This window comes from Callospermophilus lateralis, chromosome X, assembly GCF_048772815.1.
Source record: "Callospermophilus lateralis isolate mCalLat2 chromosome X, mCalLat2.hap1, whole genome shotgun sequence".
NCBI lineage: Eukaryota > Metazoa > Chordata > Mammalia > Rodentia > Sciuridae > Callospermophilus > Callospermophilus lateralis.
This window is the reverse complement of record NC_135325.1, coordinates 5,788,923-5,812,610: the sequence shown is the minus strand read 5'-3', so window position 1 is coordinate 5,812,610 and position 23,688 is coordinate 5,788,923. Positions and strand designations below refer to the sequence as shown.

General features: G+C 37.6%; 1 protein-coding gene across 9 annotated transcripts in view; it reads right to left on the bottom strand.

The window, feature by feature from the left end:
- Reps2 (RALBP1 associated Eps domain containing 2) overlaps nucleotides 1–23,688 on the bottom strand; it is a 207,129-nt gene that overhangs the window by 115,411 nt on the left and 68,030 nt on the right. For 5 of the 9 annotated variants that reach the window (XM_077107104.1, XM_077107107.1, XM_077107110.1 and 2 more), the window contains exons 3-4: nucleotides 4,027–4,175; nucleotides 1,309–1,435 (exon numbers count right to left, since the gene is read on the bottom strand). In XM_077107104.1, the coding sequence (XP_076963219.1) occupies nucleotides 1,309–1,435; nucleotides 4,027–4,175 (276 nt within the window). The remainder of the gene's footprint in view (nucleotides 1–1,308; nucleotides 1,436–4,026; nucleotides 4,176–23,688) is intronic. The other 4 variants (XM_077107103.1, XM_077107105.1, XM_077107109.1 and 1 more) reach the window with 1 other exon arrangement.

Here is a 23,688-nt window from a genome sequence, read left to right as displayed (position 1 = left end):
AGAGAAAAAAAGACCTACTTCTAAAATTAGAGAAATCAGGCAAGGGAAACGATAAGAGGATAATGAAGAATTTTTAGCCCTGTTGAGTTTTCAACACCAGTGGGATATTCAAGTTTCAGGAAAGTGATTTTTTTTTTTTGTTACTATCCATTAGCAATGTCATCTTGCATTTACACAGGAATTAATTTCCCAAACAGATTTTATATTCGTGTTCTTACTGAAGCTCATAACATCCCTAAAGGACACTGTGACTGTATGTTAAAAGAGGCAAGAAAACCATGGTTCAGAGAAGTTAAATGGCTTGCCCAAATTCATGTAGCTAGTCACAGAATCCCAGACCTTCTGATTCCAATCCCAAACTCTTTCCATCATGTCATCCCTGCTTCTCTCTGCCAGTTTACAGTCTCTCTAGTTCAGCCTAGCACACAGTTTTGTTTCTGTGACCCTCAGGAAGCCCTACTATTTTCAATGCAGCAAAAAACCCCACAGAAATTGAGTCATTTTCAGTCACTGCCCACCAAATAAAAGGGGGAGGGGGGGCTATAGGACAGCCAATTAAAAAATACCTTACATTGGTCCTATCATAAAACTGGGAGCCTAAACCCTAGAAGGACAAGAGCTGTGGTGAATTTATGGAGCTTTAAACATTACAGTCCAGGCAGCCAACTTTGCAAGTCATCCTCAGAACCAACTAACATATTTTACCACTAACATAGCCAGCAGAGCATAAATGTGAGCAAGCAGGCAGCCCCACAATTGTGTGTATTGCATGCTTTTCAGTAAAATCCTTTCCCTAGCATTTCCTTTATTTTTATTCCAAAACACAAGAGCTCAATATTTTCACTTATGTGCTCAATCTTTAAAGGGTGGATCAAATCCTTTGCTTTTGCATAGCTACATTTTAAAGAAATTTCATAAAGGCAGCTATTATATTTAAAATGTTTGATATGTTTGCAAAAAGAAATAACTATTCCCCAAAACTGAAAACCTTTAGCATGCTACACTCCTATTTTACAAAATCTGTATATGAAAGGTTATACCATATAAATAGTTGTTTACAAGTCTAAAGATGAATGAGTTTCTAGGACAGGAAAAAACCATTACTGAGATATATTTAATTTCATTTTCAAACAAAAACAAAAACCAAAAAAAAACCTTGCTTGAGAATATAAAATTAAATTGAGCCATGTTTCCAAAGACAAGAGTAATTAAATCAGGAAATTAAGCAGCTGGTAGCACTGCTGCCTGGTAGATTCAAAAACCTCTAAGACACTGCCTGGGACAGCTGACCCCCAGGTTGCATCTTACCTGGATGCATCTGTTCTGTGCCGCTCCGCAGTTTGCTGTAGCCATGGCTCAAGGGCACCCTCTGATAATGAGGCGGGGAAGAAGGAGGGGAGGCGAGGGGTGACATCGTGGGAGACTGTGCTTCCTGCTTCAAAGAACAAGAGCAGAGTTCAGAGGCAACCACTTGAGAAGACTGGCATTCTGAGCTGCGGTTAGGAAGCAGAGCACAACTCTACGGCCAGTGACCCGGCTAATTTAACAAATGGGAGAAATGTTTCCTCAAAAAAATGCAGCAAGGTTAAAAGGCAGTGTCTGAGGATTCAAAAGTCTCTCAGAGAACAAAGTCTCACCAGTGTTATCTAAATCATTAAAACAAGCCTGAAACTCTTTCAGTTATTCTAATAATATTTTCCTTTAAAAAAATGAAAGACACTGACCATATGAAATAACATTCATTCTCCCCAATTGTGATTTCTTTGTGGATAGATTCAATGTTCATTCATTAATAAAGACTTCTATTTCCTGGATTTACACTTATCAAGTCTTCCAGCAAATGTGAATAATGAAATAAATATATATATATATATATATATATATATATATATATATATATATATATATATATATAATTAGTACATTATAGACATTATAGTTATACATACTATTGGGGTTCACTTCGACATAATCTCACATGCATGGAATATAATTTGCTTCAGCTCAGTTTTGAGTAGTTCCTTCCTCTTTCCCTTCCCTCCTCCCTTCCCCTGTTCCCCTTTCTCTACTCTATTGGTCTTCCTTCTATTTATTTATAGTTTTTTAAATTGGTACTTTATAGATATTAAAAGTGAAATTCACATTGGTATATTCATATACGAACATAGCATAACTTGATCAATTTCACTCTACTGTTCCTCCCTATCTAACTCTAACCCTAACCCTCCCCTTCTATTCTCTTCCTTGACTCCACTGATCTCCCTTCTATTTTAAATTTATATTTTAAATCCTTAATGCTAAATATTCTTGGAGCTTACTCTGCCAATGTAAAATGTTAGCATTTTTACTTTCTTTTACACTAAGAGACTGCAAACAATACATTACTGCTAAACCACTCTGACTAGACTTCTCCTACATACTAGGATAAAGCCTTCACAAGCTATAATTTGAATCCCAATTCGAATATGAACCTGATATAGGACCCTAGGCAAGGTGAACAACCTGATATGATGCTGGGTTTCCTCCTCTTCTCCTTCTTCTTTTTTTTTTTGTTTTTGTTTGTTTGTTTGTTCTCTCAAACACTACCAATAATGTAGTAACCTTGTGGTACCCAAGTAATAAGGGAACAGTGTTTTGTTTTTTTTTTTCCAAAACAGAGACTACTGGCTTCCTTAGTCTAAAGAGATATATACAATCTGAGCTACTGAACAAATACTCTTTTTAAAAAAAGCGGGGGGGATATATTTGCTTTGAAGTGTATGCTCATACCCAGAGAATGGTTATGACCCCAGCCTCAAGTGAAAGGATAAGCCTTCATTCACACAGCCAGGGGACCAGGCCTGGAAATTTCCCTTGGTATCAACCACTGTGTGATTGGGGATCTTCATTCCTTTCCAAATGTTGGCAGGGAAACATGTCAAACAATATTGACTAGAAATTCCTACACCACCCTTTTTTAATATATCCTTGAAGAGCTAGTTTAAAATGTGTCAGAAGCAATAGTAGATGCAATTAACAGGATTGCTACACCTCCCTTAACTATAAATATAAAATTTCTGCAGCAATGCCTCAGATATTCAACATCATCAAGGTGAGCCATAAGTTAATCCTCTGATATAATCCTTTAATGTCCATTAAATTTAAAATTTTTGATTCAAGTCTTCCTAAAATATACCATATTTCTTTAACATGTAGAAAACACTATGTCAAATATAATTTGACTTCTCTATGTGGTTCAGATTCCTTATCAGAAATATGAGCTCTTGCCTTGGTGTCCTCAGGGTTTACTCATGTGTAGACTATTTATCTCTTCTTAATAGGCCCATTCTTCTGAGATTTCATATTTTTGTCTCTACCAATTAACATCTGACTATTGCAATTAGTGGCCTAATTTTAAAAGCCCATTCTCCCTATTCTGGTTCCAAACCTGCTAAATGGGTAATAGCAGCACTCTTCAAGATGGCATTCCAAACATGTCCCCTTGAAAGGATTCCCTGGTGTAAGGAACACAATAAACACAGATCTCCAGGTCTCTTCACAGCAGTACTTCTTAGGGTCTGTAATGTGCCAACATGCACTATGAATTTCCAAGACTGAGAGCTAAAACTTTCCCCCCAAAATGAGATAAGAAACTGCATTCTCCAAACATATTACCCAGCAAAACCTTTTCTCCAGACTTCTTTTTTGGAAGAAAGGGCTTATTAACTCCTAGAAGCTACATTTCAAAGAACCCAGTAAGAAAACCGATGACCTAGAGAAAGCAAATAAATGTATTAAATCAGTAGCCTTATTTTAGATACAATTCTACACTTAAGTAGGCTCTAAAGGGCCCCTGGGTGACTCATGGTAATTCCTAAGCGTCACACTCTTTTTCTTGCTACAAGGAAACTTTACTGGCTCACTTCCAAGTCTATAATTGTGTTCCAGATGGTGAGATTTGCTGGAAGCTTAACAACCGACATGAGGCCCTGCTATGAGAAGTTTCAGGATCAGAATCAAATGAACATGCCTAATTGGATTGTTTACCTGTTTATCCTCATCGTCCATTCTTTTAAAGGAATTTTTATCCGCGGTTAAATATGGAATCTGAACCTTAGTTCCATGCAGCTCAGCCGGGTTCCCAAATCGTATCTCGCCATCGTTCTTTGACATCATAAAGCGAGGCAGAGGCAGTTCTTTAGGACCAAAAAGAAAGAAGCTCAAGTGAGGCTTTAATTTAAAACACACAAAAAAAGGGGAACTCAATGGCCAAAAAGATGAATCATTTTTGAGGAAAAAATTCAGAACACCAAATATAGATTCAATTAGGCACAATGAGGATTCATAACAATATCATGATAGAAAAATGCTATGACTTTAACCAAGGTATTCTGGCTTAACACCTTTCAATGCTGTTGAATCATTGCAAAACAAATTCAGGAGTGACCTCCTATTTCGTCCTATAGTTCAGTGCCAAGAAAAAAAAAAGATATGACATTGTATAAATACAGTAAATGACAAATGGTATCAAGTAAAACTTACCAATGCTTAAATATACCAGATGCAGTGTTCAGGAACTGCAAATATTAACTCAATTAATCCTCCAGAAACTCTGTAAGATACAGCTATCATTATCAATATCCTTTATAGATATGAAAACTGGCATGAAAGAGCTCAAAAGTGTCCCCAAGATCACAAAGCTTCATCTTTGAACGAGCCATGTTTTGAACCCAAGAAAGCTGGTTCTTAACCAGGACTCTACATCAAGGTCTCCTATTCCTAGGGCAAACTTACTGGGTAGAACAATTTTTCACTCAATGTAATTCTTTTTTTATGTATTTTTTTTATTTTTATATGACAGAAGAATGCATTACAACTTTTATTACATATAAAGAGCACAATTTTTCATATCTCTGGTTGTATACATAGTATATTCACACCAATTCATGTCTTCATACCTGTACTTTGGATAGGAATGATCATCACATTCCATCACCATTAATTACCCCATGCCCCCTCCCTTCCTAAAAAATCAAATGCCAAATGTTTTCTTTGATATAAGGAGGCTGATTCATAGTGGGATAGGGAGCGGGAGCATGGGAGGAATAGATGAACTCAATGAAATTCTTTAAGGAACTTTCATATTCAATCTCCGTTTGTCTTTACATAACATAATAAGGAAAATGTTATCAAGTCCAAGCAATCAATCTAATGTGCAACAAGATTCTAATGTCAAAACCATTAGCCACTCACAATGCAATAAAGAACTGAACTGCAACAGTCTGGTGTATTTACTTATCTTTCAAATTTCTATCAAAACTATTCTGAAAATGGAAGTGATACTTTGGCACACTTATACTTCTCAGCACTGCAAATCACACACAATCACATAGCACAAAGACCCACAAAAAGGAGGATAATGTTACGGATTATGCATAATGATTTGCATCTGTATCCATTGTTCAGTATAATACTCATCAGCCTGGCTTTGAGCTTCCATCAGCCCTCCATCCCAAAAACACAGCTGTACTTCCAATGATTGATGCTGTGCTAAAGCCAGAAAACATCTTAGCAACAGCAAGTATCCTAGCTCCCCAGGCAAAGGCCCCTGGTTCTCCAATATCCACATCATGTTTATTTTTAGTTGCTATGTCCACATTTGATTCAAAGAAGCAGGCAATATGACAAATCCCTGTGTGATCAATCAGCCAAGGGCCCAAGAGACATAAATAGAGAAACCAATCTGGAAAATTAAACCAAGACTCTCCTCTAAAGAGAGGAGAGCCGCCATTTTTAATGTTTTATTGTTTCCCAACCTTGGGCAGTTCTCCAGCACTCAAGCAGGAACGGATTTCAAAAGTCTTGCATGAGAAAAGAAACTCCAGAGTCTCAGTGAATCAAATATAAGCCAATCTATGTTCTATTCTCAGAAAAGAGTTTCAGCATACTCTGCAAAAACCATCTAAAAAGATGGAACAAGATCATATAAAATATTTTGTATCCTGATCTGCCCATGAAAAAATGATTCTACTTCCAAGTATTTCTTGAGGAAGAAAACCAAGAGATTCTCGGGATTTATAAGCCCCTGAACAGTGTTTTACTGGCATTCAAAAGACCACTCTAGGGAACAATGCAACCAGTGGTGTTGCTAGGACTTAAATAGAAGTCCCAGATGCCCTTTAGGAAACTGTCATTTCAAACATCCTCCCACACTGGCTATGGCATTTCTACAGAACTGTTCGCCTAAGAAATAAACACACTCTCCCAGATGGCCATCAAACAGCAAAAGACAAGATATGGCTGAATTTCTCCTGTACTTTCTTCAGTCATGTGGTTTTAAACAATCTTCATTTAACAGAACCGTAACCATACACAATAACATTCTTATCACTGAAACCTTTCATGATGGTGCCATTTTCCTTAAGCTGATAAAACCTATTTAAAAATAAAGACTCTATAACTTTACAGTCTAAATGTTTTTCCTTGTCATACACACACCAAATTTAACAGTGAAACTTTATTTAGGAAATTAATCAATAAAGTATATGCTATGCAATGATGTGTGTCAATAAATCATAGGAGAAGGTCCTTTTATAGTAGTTCATTAGAATCATAGAATGTCTCTCAATGAGAAGCCACCCAAAGCAACAATGGTTTCATAATGGTATCTTAGGTCTTTGAACATAGAAGTGCTTTGTATACTATTTTTTTTTTCTTTTTGGTACCATGGGTTGAACTCACAGGTGTTTATTTTATTACAGACAGGGTCTCACTGAGTTGCTTAAGGCCTTGCTAAATTGTTGAGGCTGGGCTGAACTCACAATTCTCCTGCCTTAGCCTCCTGAGTTGCTGGGATTACAGGTGTGCATCACCAAACCAGCCTGCTTTGTATATTAAATGACTGTTTTTCCCTTCCACTAAAGAAGCGATGCCTCCCCCTTTTCAAACATGAGGGCCTCTAAAAAGTAAGGAAAAATCTTGTTTTTCCATATTTGATGGCGACATGGATTAAAAAAAAACATTTTTTAAAATTTCCTCAAAAATGTAAGAAAAAATGTAAGCAGCATATACTCAATAATAATGGCAAGTTGTACTGGGCCTCAATTTACTGATAACTGGGAGGGGTCAAGGCCAGGCAAAAGAACCCATGTTCCATCTAACATGTTTACAGTCAGTCATTCAATCCCATTCACTAGAAATATAATGTGAGTCAAATACATATCTGTGCATTTTGTAGAAGCCATGTTAAAAAAAAAACTTTCTTTTAAAGTGTGAAATAAGCTACTCATAAAAAGACAAATACTATACAATTCCCTTTATATGAGGTATCAAGAATAGTCATACTTGGAGCCGGGTGCAGTGGTACACACCTGGAGACTTGGGAGGCAAAGGCAGGAGGATCACAAGTTCAAAGCCAGCCTCAGCAACTTAGCAAGGCCTAAGCAATTTCGTGAGACCCTGTCTCAAAATAAAGAAAACAAAAAGGGCTGGAGATGTGGTTCAGTGGTTAAGCTGCCCTGGGATCCATCCCATGTACCAAACCAAAAAAGAAAAAAATGAAGAAAAGTTGTTGTCAGATTCAAAGGAACAGAAGTAGAAGGATGGAAGGATGGTTGCCAGGGGATTGGGGGCAAGGAGACAGGGAGTTGTTTAATGAGTACAGAGTTTCCTTTTTGCAAGGCAAGGTGAACAAGTTCTAGAAATTGGATGCACAACAATGTGAATATACTTACTACTACTAAACTGTACACTTAAAAATGAGTAAGATGAAAAATTTAATATTATAGGCATTTTATCACAATAAAACTAATTTTAAAGTGTCTAAAAAGTGAAATTAACTTTAATAATCTATTTTAACCCAATATCATCACTTCAACATAAAATCAACATTAAAAAAAACTGTTAATGAGGGCTGGGGATATAGTTTAGGGATAAGGCACTTGCCTGGCATGCAAAAGGCCCTAGATTGGATCCCCAGCAGTGCTAAAAGAATAATGAAAGATTTTACATTATTTTTTCATGCTAAATCTTCAAACTTTACCCTCATTGCACACTTCAATTCGTATTTGCCACATTTTAAGTGCTCCACAGCCACACATGGCTATTGGTTACCATACAAAGCTCTAGTTGATAGTTTCCATGAGGCGAACATGGGTCATTGTGGCCAGAAATATGTATTGTACAAGAAATAGTATATTGTTAAATGTCAGCAACTAATTGGTTTGTCTTTAAATTATGTAAAGGATATTTTGTATGGAAGGGTAATTTATAAAGGTCTTTAAATGTACTACTTGAAGTTTTGACAAATATATATGTATGTGTATAAAACTAACACCTATATTAAAATAAAGAATTTTCTATCAAATTCCTTTCCCTTTAATCTCCTTTGTCCCACCAGCAACCTCTGTACTAATTTCTAAACCCACAGGTTACCTCTGCCATTACAGAACTTCATATAATGTAATCACATAGTATTTATCCTTGTGACTATCTTCTTTTACAACATTTTGTGATAATCATCCAACACAATGTACACAGGCATAGTTCATTCTTTTTCATTGCTATGGAGCAACCTGTTTTTATATTAATAAATTGACATTTTTATACACTATTCTGTGATAAATATTTAGATTTCTCCACTTTGGGATCACTCTGAACATTCTTCATCTTTTGATGGATATAAATTCATTTATCTTGAATATGCACCTAAGAACTGCATCTAGCCTGCTATCTATTTCTGTGCATTCGGTGAGTATAATGTTTGAAAGTTTGAAAAAAAATCAAAAGAAAAATAATACTTTATAACATGAAAGTTATGAGATTCAAATTTCAGTGTCCATAAATAAATTTTAACTGGAATACAGCCATGCTCTTTTGTTTATTTATTGCCCGTAGCTACTTTTATACTATAAGTGATGAATAGATGAGACAAAGATCACATGGCCCACAAAGTCTAAAATATTATCTGGCCCTTTACAGAAAAACTCTGCTGACCCCTATGTTATACAATGCAAAGGCTATCATGAAATGTAATCCTACTAAATCAAAAAGTGGCATTTAACAGAAAAAACATTTTATATTGCTTGAAGTTTTTTATTTAAATTTTGGGGTTATTTTTCTTTTCTTTTCTTTTCTTTTTTTTCTTTCTTTTTTTTTTTGGTGGTTCTGGGGATTGAACCGAGGGCCTCTGCATATTAGGCAAGCACTAGAACACTGAGCTAAATCCCAGCCTTTACTCAAATTTTAAATAATTTAATTTAAAAATTAAATTCTCAGTCATACTAGCCCCACTTCAAGTATCCAATAGCTAGTCATGTGTCTAGTAGCTACCACATAGATAATATAATTTTAGACGCTTTTCCGAACTGTTTGGCAAGGGATTCCCTGATTTTATAAGCACTTATAACAACCCCATAAGGCACCCCCTTCTCCAGGTGAGGAATTTGAAACTGCCAGAGGGAACTAAGTAAAAAATAGACAAAGTAAAGATTTAAAATAAGGTAGTCTACAACTAGGACCCATACTCTTAGCCATTAGTTTACATTGTCATCCTGAAAATTAAAATTCTTCCTATTGAAGAATTGAATATTCAGCATTAAACTGTGGCACTTCAGAACCAGAAAATGATCTAGTGAAAACTGATTCAGAGGGCTGGGGATATAGCTCAGTTAGTAGAGTTCTTGCCTCCCATGCATAAGGCCCAGGGTTTGATCCCTAGTACCACAAAAAAAAAAAAAAAAAAAAAAAAGAAAACCCATTCTGGTATTCACATTGTTTTGTCTTAAACATGAAGCAATACAGTGTTAGAGCTATGATCACAACATAACTTCTGCCTCCTGTCTCCCTTCTTTCCTACTGCATTTCATTGTCCACTGAACTGTACCAGCTACTTACAAGTATACCGAAAGTTATGACAACAGTGTCCTACAACTGTAAAGTGAATCCCTCCCCACATATTTTCCTACAATTACTATGGAAAAAAAAATCAGGCCAGTCTTATCATCCCAATGTCCCAACTATCACACTATTTTTCATTAATTAATTTGAAAGAACATTTGTCAATTTGGAAATGGGCAGCTAGATAACCAGGTTGGAGAAGTGGAGGTCAGAGTGGGAAGGGTGATGGTGTAAATTTTTATGGAGGAAGATGCTGAATAAGTTACTTTTTTCTTTTTTGTACCAGGGATTGAACTCAGGGGCACTTGACCACTGAGTCATATCCCCAGCCCTATTTTGTATTTTATTTAGAGACAGGGTCTTGCTGAATTGCTTAGGGCCTCACTAAGTTGCTGCAGCTGCCTTGGAACTTGCACTCCTCCTGTCTCAGCCTCCCAAGCCGCTGTGATTAGAGGCAAGCGCTACCACATCTAGCTGAATAAATTGCATTTATTGGGCATACCATGAGTAAAACCCAAGAGTGCATCAGGAGACTCACAATTTACTGGATTCTGTTACTACCAAGCAACAGCCCTCTTATTTCACCTCCTTGGGCCTCAATTTCCCTGTATGTAATCAGATCAACTCTGGGTCTCTTCCAACTTACATCCTGTGTGTTCATTCCATAAACTCCATTTCTCTGGTGAAAAGGCTCCTCACAGGGGTTCATGAGTGGGTTCTGGGGATCCAAAAACCCTTAAAGTTAAAGGCAACATTTTTTTATCCTATCATCAATGTGTATTTCTCAGTGAGATTCAGAGTCTTTACTGGATTATCATTGTTCTGGGATTCTTTTGACAATCAATTAGGTTGGAAACCATTGCTCATAAGGTTGAAAAAAAGAACTTTGGAAAGGGAGAGAACAATAAATGAGCTAAGACTATGGGCATGGCATAGAGGAGTGGAACCCCTAGAAGAACACAAATGGCCAGCTGTATAGTGGGGTCATGCTGCATAAGTGAGTCCCTGGAGCACAGCTAAGAAGGAGAGACAAGTATGAAGAAAACTGCCAAACTAACCACTGAAGAAAAAAAGGAAAGGAACACTGAGATGAACTTTAACCAAAAGAGTTAAGTGACCTCAGCTGAATGGTAAACCCAACACAGTATTTAGTATTCAAAATGCCCTCTAATTAGACTTATTAATACATGTATATGCATGTGTGTGTGCAGATACACACACACAAACACATCAGCCCACAGTCAGCTATATCCTTACCTCCTGGGCTTCTTACTCCTTTCTGGCCTACCCTAAGGAGTGCTCTTTTCTATAAATCACCAAACTAGTTGTCATGCTTAAAAGATTCCTCTTAGAGTCAGGAAGGGTTTACCAAACAAGTAGAGCATCTCTATTCAATCAGAGAATCTCTGCTTTTATTGTTCCTTGGATAAAACAATTCTTGTTTGGGAAAAGAAGCCATGGAAACCAGGACTCACTGTTGCAAAATCTTTCTTTATCTCTCTCAAAGGATCTAAAAAATCTCAAGCAAAGGAAGCGAGGCAGCAGGATTAGAGTCCCTACCATCCCTAAAGTTTTGACTTTGGCTTACAAAAAGCTTTCTCAGTTTCACCACTACTCACATTTTGGACTGAATAATTTGGGTTTGTTAAGAGAGAGGGTCCTGTCCCATACCATGTAAGGTGTTTAGCATCACCCTTGGTGGCTACCTACTGTTGCCTATAGCACCCTCTACATAGTTTGACAAGCAAAAATATGCCCACACATTGCCTAGAAGGAATTTAAAAAATCATTTGAGTTGAGAATGACTGTTTTACACATAAGTGAGGAATAAAAAGGAGTTACATGATGTTTACCTTGGGAACTTCTTGGTAGTAGACTTATGAATACAAGAGTGTTTCACAAATTTGGGGATTTCACAGAACAGTAAAAATCTCCCCCAATAAACTCCCCAAATGAAGAGGACCAACATAAAGTTGCCAACATTTTATTTGGTCAAGAAGTTTATCCCAAACTATAACCCATTATTAATTTCATAAAAGAATACCTAACAATAGGGCCAAAAAAATCATCTTAGAATTAACTATACAAACCTCATTTTCAAAAAAAAGGCTCATTCTTTTGTCCTAATTCTTTCTCCTTCCATTGCAAATTGTGCCAGATTGCCACCAGACCATGAGCCAGTTTGGGAAACATAGCTCTAGAGAATACATAAATCACACCATTGTAACTGTACTAGAAATGAAACTACCAAAAGGATCATCAAAAAGAAATCAAGTCAGGTGCGATGGTACATGCTTATAATCCCAGTGGCTCAGGAGGCTGAGGCAGGAGGATCAAGAGTTCAAAGCCAGGCTCAGAAAAAGCAAGGCACTAAGCAACTCAGTGAGACCCTGTCTCTAAACAAAATACAAAATAGGACTGGGGATGTGGCTCAGTGGTCAAGTGCCCCTGAGTTCAATCCCCAGTACCCAAAAAAAGAAATCAGGGGTCTGTCACCTTGGATAAGGTTAAAAAAAAAATCAAATCTTTACTTACCCAACCCTAATTGAAATCATGCATTTCTTTCAGTTATGAATGTAGGCAACAAACAACAATATCAAAAGCAGTACCTGTGATTTTGTTACTCGACAAATCTGGCATTTTAATACCACATTACAGTTGTTGTAGATACTGTCTTTGTTTGTTTGTTTGTTTTTAATAATATTGGAGATTGAACCTAGGCCTGGTACATGCTAGACAAGTGCTCTACCACTGAGTTATATCACCAGACTTTTTAGTTTTGTATTTTGAAATAGGATTTCGCTAATTTGCCTAGCCTGACCTGAAATTTGTGGTTCTCCTGCCTCAAATTCCTGAGAAGCAGGGGATTACAGATGTGAATCACTACACCTGACAAGTTGTTAGAGACATCTTGATGTATTGTCTATGCTCATTACTACTCTGAAAGTATGATAGTTACTTTGAACACTGCTAGATCTTGCATTAATTAAAAAGCCAATATATTGTTATTTAATAATTCCTTTTAAACATCTTGGCAGTTACTTCAAAACAATTGATTTCCTTATAAATTTGTATCTTTGTATGCATTCTTAGTCTGCACACATGCTCAAGTCCAGTTCCCAGAAAGAAGAAAGGTTACAGCAGTTTCCAGGGCAAATGTTTACCACATGGTTTCCTCATCAGGAATTCTTTCAGTTTTCATCCACCCTCCTTCCATCCTCAAAGTAACCTATTTCGCCATCTGTTTAACCTCAGCTCCAACTAGGATGAGGCTAGAGAAAGAGCCATTGCCAAGATTTAAGGAGGTATTTGCTATCAGGGTCATGTAAATGTAGAGTCAGCATGTGCATAACTCTAAGAGACTCTAAGAGAAAGAACCCTCTTAAATGATGCACTCTGCATGCCAGTAGAACCAAATGTGTAGTTTTAGTTTACGCAAAACTTTTGAAAATGACTCACATGAGAAGTCATTCTCAACCTTGGCTCCATGTAAGAATCACCAGAGTAGATCTTAAAAGTACTAACTCTCAGGCTAGATCCCAGACTCATTTAATGAGAACTTCAGGAGGTGGACCCAGGGACTTATATTTTTATTTTGTATTTAATGCTTTCTAGGTGATTCTCAAGGGCAGAAAATGTTGGAAACCAGGATCTGAGAAAGATGACATGCACCAAAAGGACTTCTGCAAGATCCCTTACAGAATTCCAACTGCTTTAGCTTAAAGAGTGACAGGTGAGACTTTCCCAAGATGGTGGATTAGAGGCACCTAGCACTCCCCTACTTCTGCATGAGAGAGAATTAAAATAACTAGAATGTATCTGCTTACTTAAGTGGGTAACCATGAAGAAATGCTGAAGTTCAACAGCCAACAGACAGAAACTTGAAGAAACTCAGTGTGGAATAGAGGGTGGAATAGAGAGCCCCACAGCATGGAAGCAGACCAGAAGGAGTGGCAGTTCCCCTTTGGCAGGAGCAGAGGTGAAAAAGGGAGAGTCTCAGCAAGTACCAATGGCACAGCATCCTCCAGATCCTCCAGGAAATATAGCATAAACAGTCAAAGGACATGGGATTTGGATGGGGAACTAGCTATGGAGAAGTTCTCTACAATTCCCAGCAAATTCTCGTGGAACTGTAACTGGAAGCCATCTTGAGAAGGGCCTGAGTTTGTTGTTTTTGCACCAAAGGCCCAGACATTTCCCTTTCTCCGGGACTCCATAACAAGGTCACTACTCAAGCTTGGTGGACAGTGGATGTGAGAGTCAGTTTGGCCTGGAAAAAGATTCTGGAACAAATTCACTGAGAGTTCTAGGCAGTGGGAGACAGGATTTCAGTGCTTGGGAGAACAAAGACACATTCCTCTGGAATCAGTAGTTTGATAGGCCAGCTATCAGGGTCTAGTGGAGTGAGTAGCTGTGTGTGACTACATGCAGGAGGCAAGACTATGAACACCAGAATCATGGACAGTGGATGACACAGAACCTACCACCATCCCCCCAGCATTGATCCTTGAGAATCCATGGCCTCTCTCCACCCTCAGGGGCGGCAGGGGTCATGTAGCAGAGCGGGTGTTACCATGATCCTGCCATCCAAATACACAGCACAAAAACCTCCATAGATAATCTGTAGGAAGTTCCATCTACTGCGTTAGCTCCTAACCATGCTGTGGCATTGGCATATTCCCTACTCTGAGGGTGCAATCCAAATAGTCTCAGAGGGAATCTTTATCTGGAGAGTTCTTCATTCCACTGTAGCTTGTTCCAGCATGCAAGACAGTTAAGAGGTATTCTAAATTATTCCAGCCACAAATGACTCCCACCAGTCATCTGACAAGCACCACAAAGGAAAGAAGAGAAGGATGATGAACCCCCAGGCTTTGATCTGGTATACCATTAAAAGATCAAATGTCCAAATAATTGGAATACCTCAGCTACACGCTGAAGGCACAGAAAACATTCAGTGAAATAACAGCAGAAAAATTCTGAAATCTTGGGAAAAATGTGGATATCCAGGTACGAGAAGAATTTAGAAAGCAAAATAGACATGACCAGAAAAGAACCTCTTCATGACATATTATGGTTAAATTGCCAAAAGTACAGAACAACGCATATTAAAAACCACGAGAGAAGCATCAAGTCACATTTAAAGGCAAATCCCATCAGAAAAACAGCAGATTTCTCAGTAGAAACTCTAAAGGCCAGGAGGGCATGGAAAAATGTACTTTAATTCCTGAAAGAAAATAACTTTCAACCAAAATTACTATATCCAACATGGCTATCCTTCAGAATCAAAGAAGAAATAAAGAGCTTCTAAGAAAAGGACAAACTAAAGGAATTCATAACCAATAGACCAGCATTATAAAGTCACCAGTGGGAATTCTATACCCAGAAGATGAAGAAAGATTCACGCAATCATAACAGCATGGGAAAGAATAAATCTCACTAGAAGAATAGACACACAAATGAAAATCTGGAAAGAATCAAACATTATCAATATTGTAAATCATCATATATCAAAGATAAATAAGACAGGAAGAAATTAATATAGAATATTCAAAACAAGCTTAAAAATCAACAAAATGATAGGAACAACTACATACATTTTAATAATAACCCTGAATGTAAATGGTCTTAATTCTCCAATTAAAAAGCACAGGCTGGTTAACCAGATTTTAAAAAAAAACCAACAACCCAACAGTATGTGACCCCCACAAACTCTCCAAACCTGCAAAGACTTACACAGAATAAAAGTAAAGGGATGGAAATTATATTCCAACCAAATGGACTACAAAGGAAAGAAGTAGCTGTACTTATATCCGACAAAAATAGATGTTAAGCCAAAATTAGAGGAGCCAAAGAAGGTCACTACATATTAACCAAGGAAACAATTCACTAAGAAGATAGTGATTATAAATACGTATGCACTGAATGAACATCAGAGCACCCAATGTTATAAAGCAAACAGTACTAGACCCAAAGGAAGAGACAGGCTTCAATACAATAATAGTGGGTAACTTCAATACCCCACTCTCACCAACAGACAGATCATACAACAAAAAAGAAAATCAGGGACTGACATTGTAGCTCAGTGGTAGAGCACTTGCCTAACATGTGTGAGGTACCAGGTTTAATCCTCAGTACCACATAAAAATAGATAAATAAAAGTATTGCGTTCATCTGCAACTAAAAAGAAATTTTAAATCAACAAAGAAACATCAGAGTTAAATGACACTTATTGATCAAATGGACTTAACAGACATTGACAGAACATTCTATCCAACACATGCATAAGGGAAATTCTTTTCATCAGCACACGGAATCTTTTCCAAGAGATTATATATCAGGCCATAATGCAAGACTTAACAGCATCAAAAAAACTGAAATAATTTCTGGCATTTTATCAGATCATAAAGGAATAAAACTAGCAACCAACCACAAAACAAACTATACAAATGCATGGAGATTGAACAACACACTACTGAATAGTAGGTCATTGAAGAAATTGGCCAGGGGGAGAGGGGTTTAAAAACTCATAGACTCTGGGCCTGGGGATGTGGCTCAAGCAGTAGTGTGCTCGCCTGGCATGTGTAGGGCACTGGGTTTGACCTCAGCACCACATAAAAAATAATATAAAGATGTTGTGTCCACCGAGAACTAAAAAATAAATATTAAAAAATTCTCTCTCTCAAAAAAAAAAAAACCTTATAGACTCCAACAAAAATGTAAACATAATACACTAGAACCTGTGTGATACAGAAAAAGCAATACTAAGAAGGAAGTTTACAGCAATTAGTGTCTACATTAAGAGGGAGAGGCACCTGCAAATAATGATGCATCTTGAGGTCTTGGAAAAACAAAAACAAAACAAACTCAAAATAAGTAGAAGGAAAGAAAGAATGAATATCAGAGCAGAAATAAATGAAATAGAGACTAAAAGTACAAAACAGCTGGGTGCGGTGGTGCAAGCCTGTCATCCCAGAACTTGTGAGGCTGAAGCAGGATTGCAAGTTCTACAATAGCCTCAGCAACTTAGTGAGGCCCTGTCTCAAAAAGTAAGCTGGCATGGTGGTGCTCCCTGTAATCCCAGCAGCCGGGGTGCTTAAGGCAGGAGGATCACAAATTCAAAGCTACCCTCAGCAATTTAGCAAATTAGTTGCTTAGGCAACTCAGCAAGCACCTGTCTCTAAATAAAAGCCATAAAAAGGACTGGAGATGTGGCCGGTGGTAAAGCATCCCTGAGTTCAATTGCTGGTACCAAATAAATAAATAGAAAAATAGATAAACAGGTAAAAATAAAAAGGATTGGGATGTGGTTCAGTGTTTAACAGCCCCTGCATTCAACTGGGATGTGGCTCAGGGATAAAGTGCCCCTAGTGAAAATAAATAAATAATAAATAAGCTAATAAATAAATAAATAAAAGCAACACAAAAGGATAAATGAAACAGTTGGTTCTTTGAAAAGATAAAGAAAATTCAGAACTTTTTAGCTAAACTAACCAAAAGAGAGAAACCCCCAAATAATTAAAATTAAGAATTAAAAAGGGATACAACAGACTCCACTGAAATTTGAAGGATTATTTAGAAATATTTGAAAAACTATATGCCAATAAATTGGAAAATCTAGAAGTAATGGACAAATTTCTGGGCACATAAAAACCTACCCAAACTGAACCAACAGTATATTTAAAAACCTAAACAGAACAACAGGATGTAATGAGATTGGAGCAGTATTTTAAAAAAAAAGTCTCACAACAAAGCAAAGTTCATCTCTGGATGGATTAACTGCTGAACTTTACTAGACTTTCAAAGAACTAAAAGAAATGACCCTCAAACGATAACAAAAGTAGAAAAGAGAAGGAACTGTTCCAAACTTATTTTATGACGTCAGCATTACCCTGATGCCAAAACCTGATAAGGATACACATGTACACACACACAAACCAAAAACTAAAAACAAAACAAAAAAAATTGTAGACCAATTTCCTTGACCAGTGTAGATGCAAAATCTTTTCTAAAAAATGGGCAAATTGAATTCAATATCACATTAAAGGGTACTCTTGTACATTGCTGGTGGGACTGCAAATTGGTGCGGCCAATTTGGAAAGCAGTATGGAGATTCCTGGGAAAGCTGGGAATGGAACCACCATTTGACCCAGCTATTGCCCTTCTCGGACTATTCCCTAAAGACCTTAAAAGAGCATACTACAGGGATACTGCCACATCGATGTTCACAGCAGCACAATTCACAATAGCTAGACTGTGGAACCAACCCAGATGCCCTTCAATAGATGAATGGATAAAAAAAAATGTGGCATTTATACACAATGGAGTATTACTCTGCACTAAAAAATGACAAAATCATGGAATTTGCAGGGAAATGGATGGCACTAGAGCAGATTATGCTAAGTGAAGCTAGCCAATCCATAAAAAACAAATGCCAAATGTCTTCTTTGATATAATGAGAGCAACTAAGAACAGAGCAGGGAGGAAGAGCAGGAGGAAAAGATTAACATTAAACAAAGACACGAGTTAGGAGGGAAAGGGAGAGAAAAGGGAAATTGCATGGAAATGGAAGGAGACCCTCATTGTTATACAAAATTACATATAAGAGGTTGTGAGGGGAATGGGGAAAAAAAAACAAGGAGAGAAATGAATTACAGTAGATGAGGTAGAGAGAGAAGATGGGAGGGGAGGGGAGGGGGGATAGTAGAGGATAGGAAAGGTAGCAGAATACAACAGTTACTAATAGGGCATTATGTAAAAATGTGGATGTGTAACCGATGTGATTCTGCAATCTGTATTTGGGGTAAAAATGGGGGTTCATAACCCACTTGAATCTAATGTATGAAATATGATATGTCAAGAGCTTTGTAATGTTTTGAACAACCAATAAAAAAAGATATCATACACCAAAATTAAGTTGGTTTCATTACAGGGATACAAGGATGGCTCAATATGTAAAAATCAATAAATATAATACATCATATAAATAGAATTAAGGATAAGAATCACATAAGGAGAATACAACAGATACTAGTATTGCTGTATGTATATACGTGGCTGTATAACCAATGTGATCCTGCAATCTGTACACATGGAAAAATGAGAATTCATACCGCATTTGAATCAAATGTATGATATGTCAAGATCATTGTATTGTCTCGAGCAACTAATAAAAAATAAAAATTAAAAAAATCACATAAGGAAACAGATCCTGCAGAAGAATTATCCAATAGGCCCGTCCACGGATGACTTAACTCTCTAGGTTTATGGACTTCTGTTGCAACTTACTATTTACTCTTCAACTCAGGGGTACATTCCCCAACCCTCTTTTTATATTTTATTTAGAGACAGAGTCTTGATAAGCTGCTTAGAGTGTCACTAAGTTGCTGAGGCTGGAGTTGAACTCGTGATCCTCCTGTCTCAGCCTCCCAAGTTGCAATTCTGAAAGGGTAGCTATTAAATTGTAGAAAACTGTTAGCTAACAAATAACTCTCATTTAATAACACTGCAAATAAATTTTATCTTCGAAAAGAGTACAATAAATGAATTCCAATTTTATTGCCCTACAGAATGTTAATTGGTTTTATATGTAATATACCAATCCTATTCCAGCGTCCTTTCCTTCTATGACTATAAATACCTCTGACTCTCTACACTTTCTAAAACCAGCTTTACCATATGCTACTCCCATAATTAATGAATTAATATAACAAGACGTACTTTAGATAGGATGGTGAGAGCATTCTCTGAATCCTGAAGGATGAGAACAAAGCAACCATGAGACACAGAAGGGAAGAGGAACCCACCCTTAGGAACTTAAGACATCAACATAGCATGGATATATGTCCTACAGCTGGAAAGAGATTGCCCAGAAATGGCTCGAAGGCCATGAGGCTAAGGAAAAAAGTTCAAGTGAGGGAGAGAGCTCTGATATAAAAATGGAATAGTAAACAGAGACTAGATTATATGCAGAGTCTTATAGATCACTGCCACTCTACTACACACAATAAGCAAATGTCTGTAGAATTTTAAGGAAGAGGATGAAATTTTATACGTCTATTTTGTAAAGGTCACTCTTTCTCAAGTTGGAAATGAGATAGGAAAAGAGAAAAGAGAAGACCAAAAAAACAATGGCAAAACCATTGTGTTATCCAGGTAATTGTAGAAGGTGACCTGGTCTAGTGGGAACAAAGAGATGGAGGCAACAAGCAGTGACACTAGAACCATACTGCCAGTGCTACTGATGACTATATTGGGGAGTGAGGAAAAAGGAGGAATCCAGGATGACTTCTGGATCTCTGGCATGAACATCTATAGATGGTGGTGTCATTTACCAAAACTGGAAAAACTCTCTCTCTCTCCTCTCTCTCTCTCTCTCTCTCTCTCTCTCTCTCACACACACACACACACACACACACACACATGCATGCATGCATGCCATTCTTAAAATAAGGGTATCCATTCACAACTCAATGGGTGTGACTGCCTGAAAGTGACAGGGCTACCACTAGGCTTTCAGGTTAGGGCTTCACAGAGGCCTTCGAGGTTTATGTCACCAAACATCAAGCTAATAGGATGCAAGCAACAAAGTGGAAAATTCTAGGTGGTGGCTCAAAGTTTGGCCCAATCTTGCCTTTATTCTTAAGCAAAATATGCTAACTACAAATAACTTTTATTTATTAAAACTTCAAATGAAGGAAGACAATTCAGAATAAACTCTGGATATACATAAACCCCCAGAGGTAAAAGACATCAAGCCAAGACTAGTGACACATGCCTGTAATCCCAGTGGCTTGGGAAGCTGAGGTAGGAGGATCACAAATTCAAAGCCAGACTCAGCAACTTAGTGAGATCCTGAGTAAGTTAGCAAGATCCTGTTTCAAAATAAAAAAATTGTAAAAGGGGATAGGGATGTAGTTCAGTGGTTAAGTGCCATGGGGTTCAATCCCTGGTATCAAAAAAACAAAGGCTACATCAGGGGCTGGGGTTGTGACCCAGTGGCAAAGCGCTTGCCTTGCACATGTGAGGCACTAGGTTCGATCCTCAGCACCACATAAAAAATAAATAAATAAACAAAATAAAGATACTGTGTCCCTCTATAACTAAAAAAAAAAAAAAAAAAAAAAAAAAGTCCTTTGGGCTGGGGCTGTAGCTCAGTGGTAGAGCACCCACCTCGCACGTGTGAGGCACTGGGTTCGATCCTCAGCACTGCATAAAAATAAATAAAGATACTGTGTCCAACTACAACTAAAAATATATATATTAAAAAGGCTACATCAATGTTTCTAAAATACAAGCAAGAAAACTTTATTTCTTTATGAGAAGGTACAAATCCTTTACACAAATACTTTGACAATCCTTTTCAAAGCCCCTAGGAAATTAAGCTGTAGATCTGGGAACAAATCAGGTAAAATATATTTATTTTTTTATTAGTTCTAATCAGTTATACATGACAGTAGAAGGCTCTTTGATTCACTGTATACAAATGGAGCAAAATTTTTCACTTCTCTAGTTGTACATGAAAAGGAGTCATGCCATTCATGCAACCATACATGTAACTAGGGTAATGATGCCCATCTCATTCCATCTTCTTTCCTACCCCCATACCCCCTGTCCTCCCCTTCCTCCCCTTTCCCTTATCCAAAGTTCCTCTACTCATTCCATCACCTCACCCCCCATTATGGATTAGCATCCACTTATCAGAGAAAACATTTGGCCCCACAAATCAGGTGAAAGATTTAAGTTTAACTTAAAATAGGTAACAAAAGTGTCAGAAGTTTTTCTGGTTACTGGGGATTGAACCCAGGGGCGCTTAACCACTGAGCCACATCCTCAGCCCTTTTTTGTATTTTAACTAGAGACAGGGTCTCACTGAGTTCCTTATGGTCTTGCTGAATTGCTGAGGCTGACTTTGAACTCACAATCCTCTGCCTCAGACTGCAGAGCCACTGGGATTATAGGCGTGTGCCAGAAGTTTATTCTAGTATACAACAAATTAGCTCTAACTTTTCAGAAGATAACGTTGGAAACCCCTACAATAAAGTTTTAATACCCATTTACAATAGAATAAGAACTATGACAAATCCAAATTCAATATGATGTAACTTTCAGCCATCAAAGCCAGTGACTGCTACAGTAGTCTTGTAGCAACAGTCTTGGGGCAGATTATCTTCTAGCAACAGGCACCAAGCCACCTGATGAAATGATGTTCCATCAAGAAACCTATGTCAAAGAACCAAATTCTGTATTGTAAACACATACCTTTTGGGTCCAATTATTTTCCCATTTGGAAAATATTTCAAGATTGCAGGTTATAGTTAGCACCTTACTAAAAGGAAAGAGGAATGGAGAAGAAGCCATTTTACATAGCAATGGGGCATAGGGTCCAGAGGCAGAGATGCTGACTCTAAATTTTACTAACCCTGGGTATATATAATCAGTTACTCAACCTCCCTAAACTTCAATTTCCAAATCTGTAAGATTGGGACAATAATAACACCCCAGTAGAGACTCGCAATGTTATGCCATAACCAGTTCTCCTCTCCTTGAAGTCACCTGAGAGAATTGTGTTTCCCCAGTTTGCTCTGCAGTGAATCAGATCCATGTGAAAAGTTCTGGCCAATGCACTTTGAGCAGCAAAAATATGAGTCACATTCAGGCCAAAAGAATTTAACTGCTAGGGTGAGAAACTCTTTCCCTGTTGCAGCAATTGGGGGGGACAGGTTTTGTGTTGGAGGTGCCATAAGGTAAAGCAGCCAGGATCACAGGGCCACCACATGGAGAGCAGCTGCTCTAGAGGGTCACCCTGACTCACTGCAAAGTGGGACAAGAATCTTTGTCTAGTGAAGACACTGAGATAGTTGTGGCATGTGTTACTATAGTTTATACCAAACAATGTAAACCTAATAAGCACTGCACCTACTTTACTGGGATGCTCTGAGGATTAAATATGACAGTGTCTGGCACACTCTAAGTCCTTGAAAAAGATTAACAGATGACTGCAGTCCCCTGACACTTAGTGTAAGGGGCTTTGTCTCCCATAGCCAGCTATCATAGCCAGCAATCATCTCAGATATTTGGATTGTCCACATAGTCTCTATGAATTAACCATAAATATTTAACCCATTTAGGTGTCTACCCCAACCCTCATAGGACAGGAGAGAACAGTTGAGCAATCTTTATCTCAAAATGAGGAAAAGAAACAAATTTCCTGCATAACCATGTGGATATATGAAAGTACTTTGTATCACAGTGAATTATCAAAGGACTTGAGTGCATTCCTCTGATAATCACCTTCTTCATATGGATTTTTAAATCTATTTCTAAGGCAGTAGAAATAATATTAATATTTGGGGCCTTTGCTTTTTGTTTAAGCTGTGGAGAGAACTCAAGCATATTAGTGGGCTGGGAACAGGGATGGAAAGATAAGAGAATAATAAATCAGAACTATGAGAAGATAGATTCATTCTGCCAAAATTGTAGGACAGTGCTTTGGGAACTGGAAATTAAAGGATGAGCATATCTGATGTGACTTAAAGGAATGGAAAAGAGAAAAAAAAGAACAGTTCCACTCAACTCTCTCCATCACTCCACCCCTAATCCCTAAGAGAGCCTTAAGTGACATTATAGGTACCTCAAGTGGAAAATTAAACTGAATCTTATTATTTTGCCACAGGCTCTAGAAGTCCTGTCCCAGTCTCATCCTAAATAACAAAATCTGTTTTAACTGCAAGTCAGTTAAATGGAACTAATCTCAGGTCACTCTCTGAATTTTTTTTGCCCATTTAAAAAAGAAAGGAACTAAGCCACCTG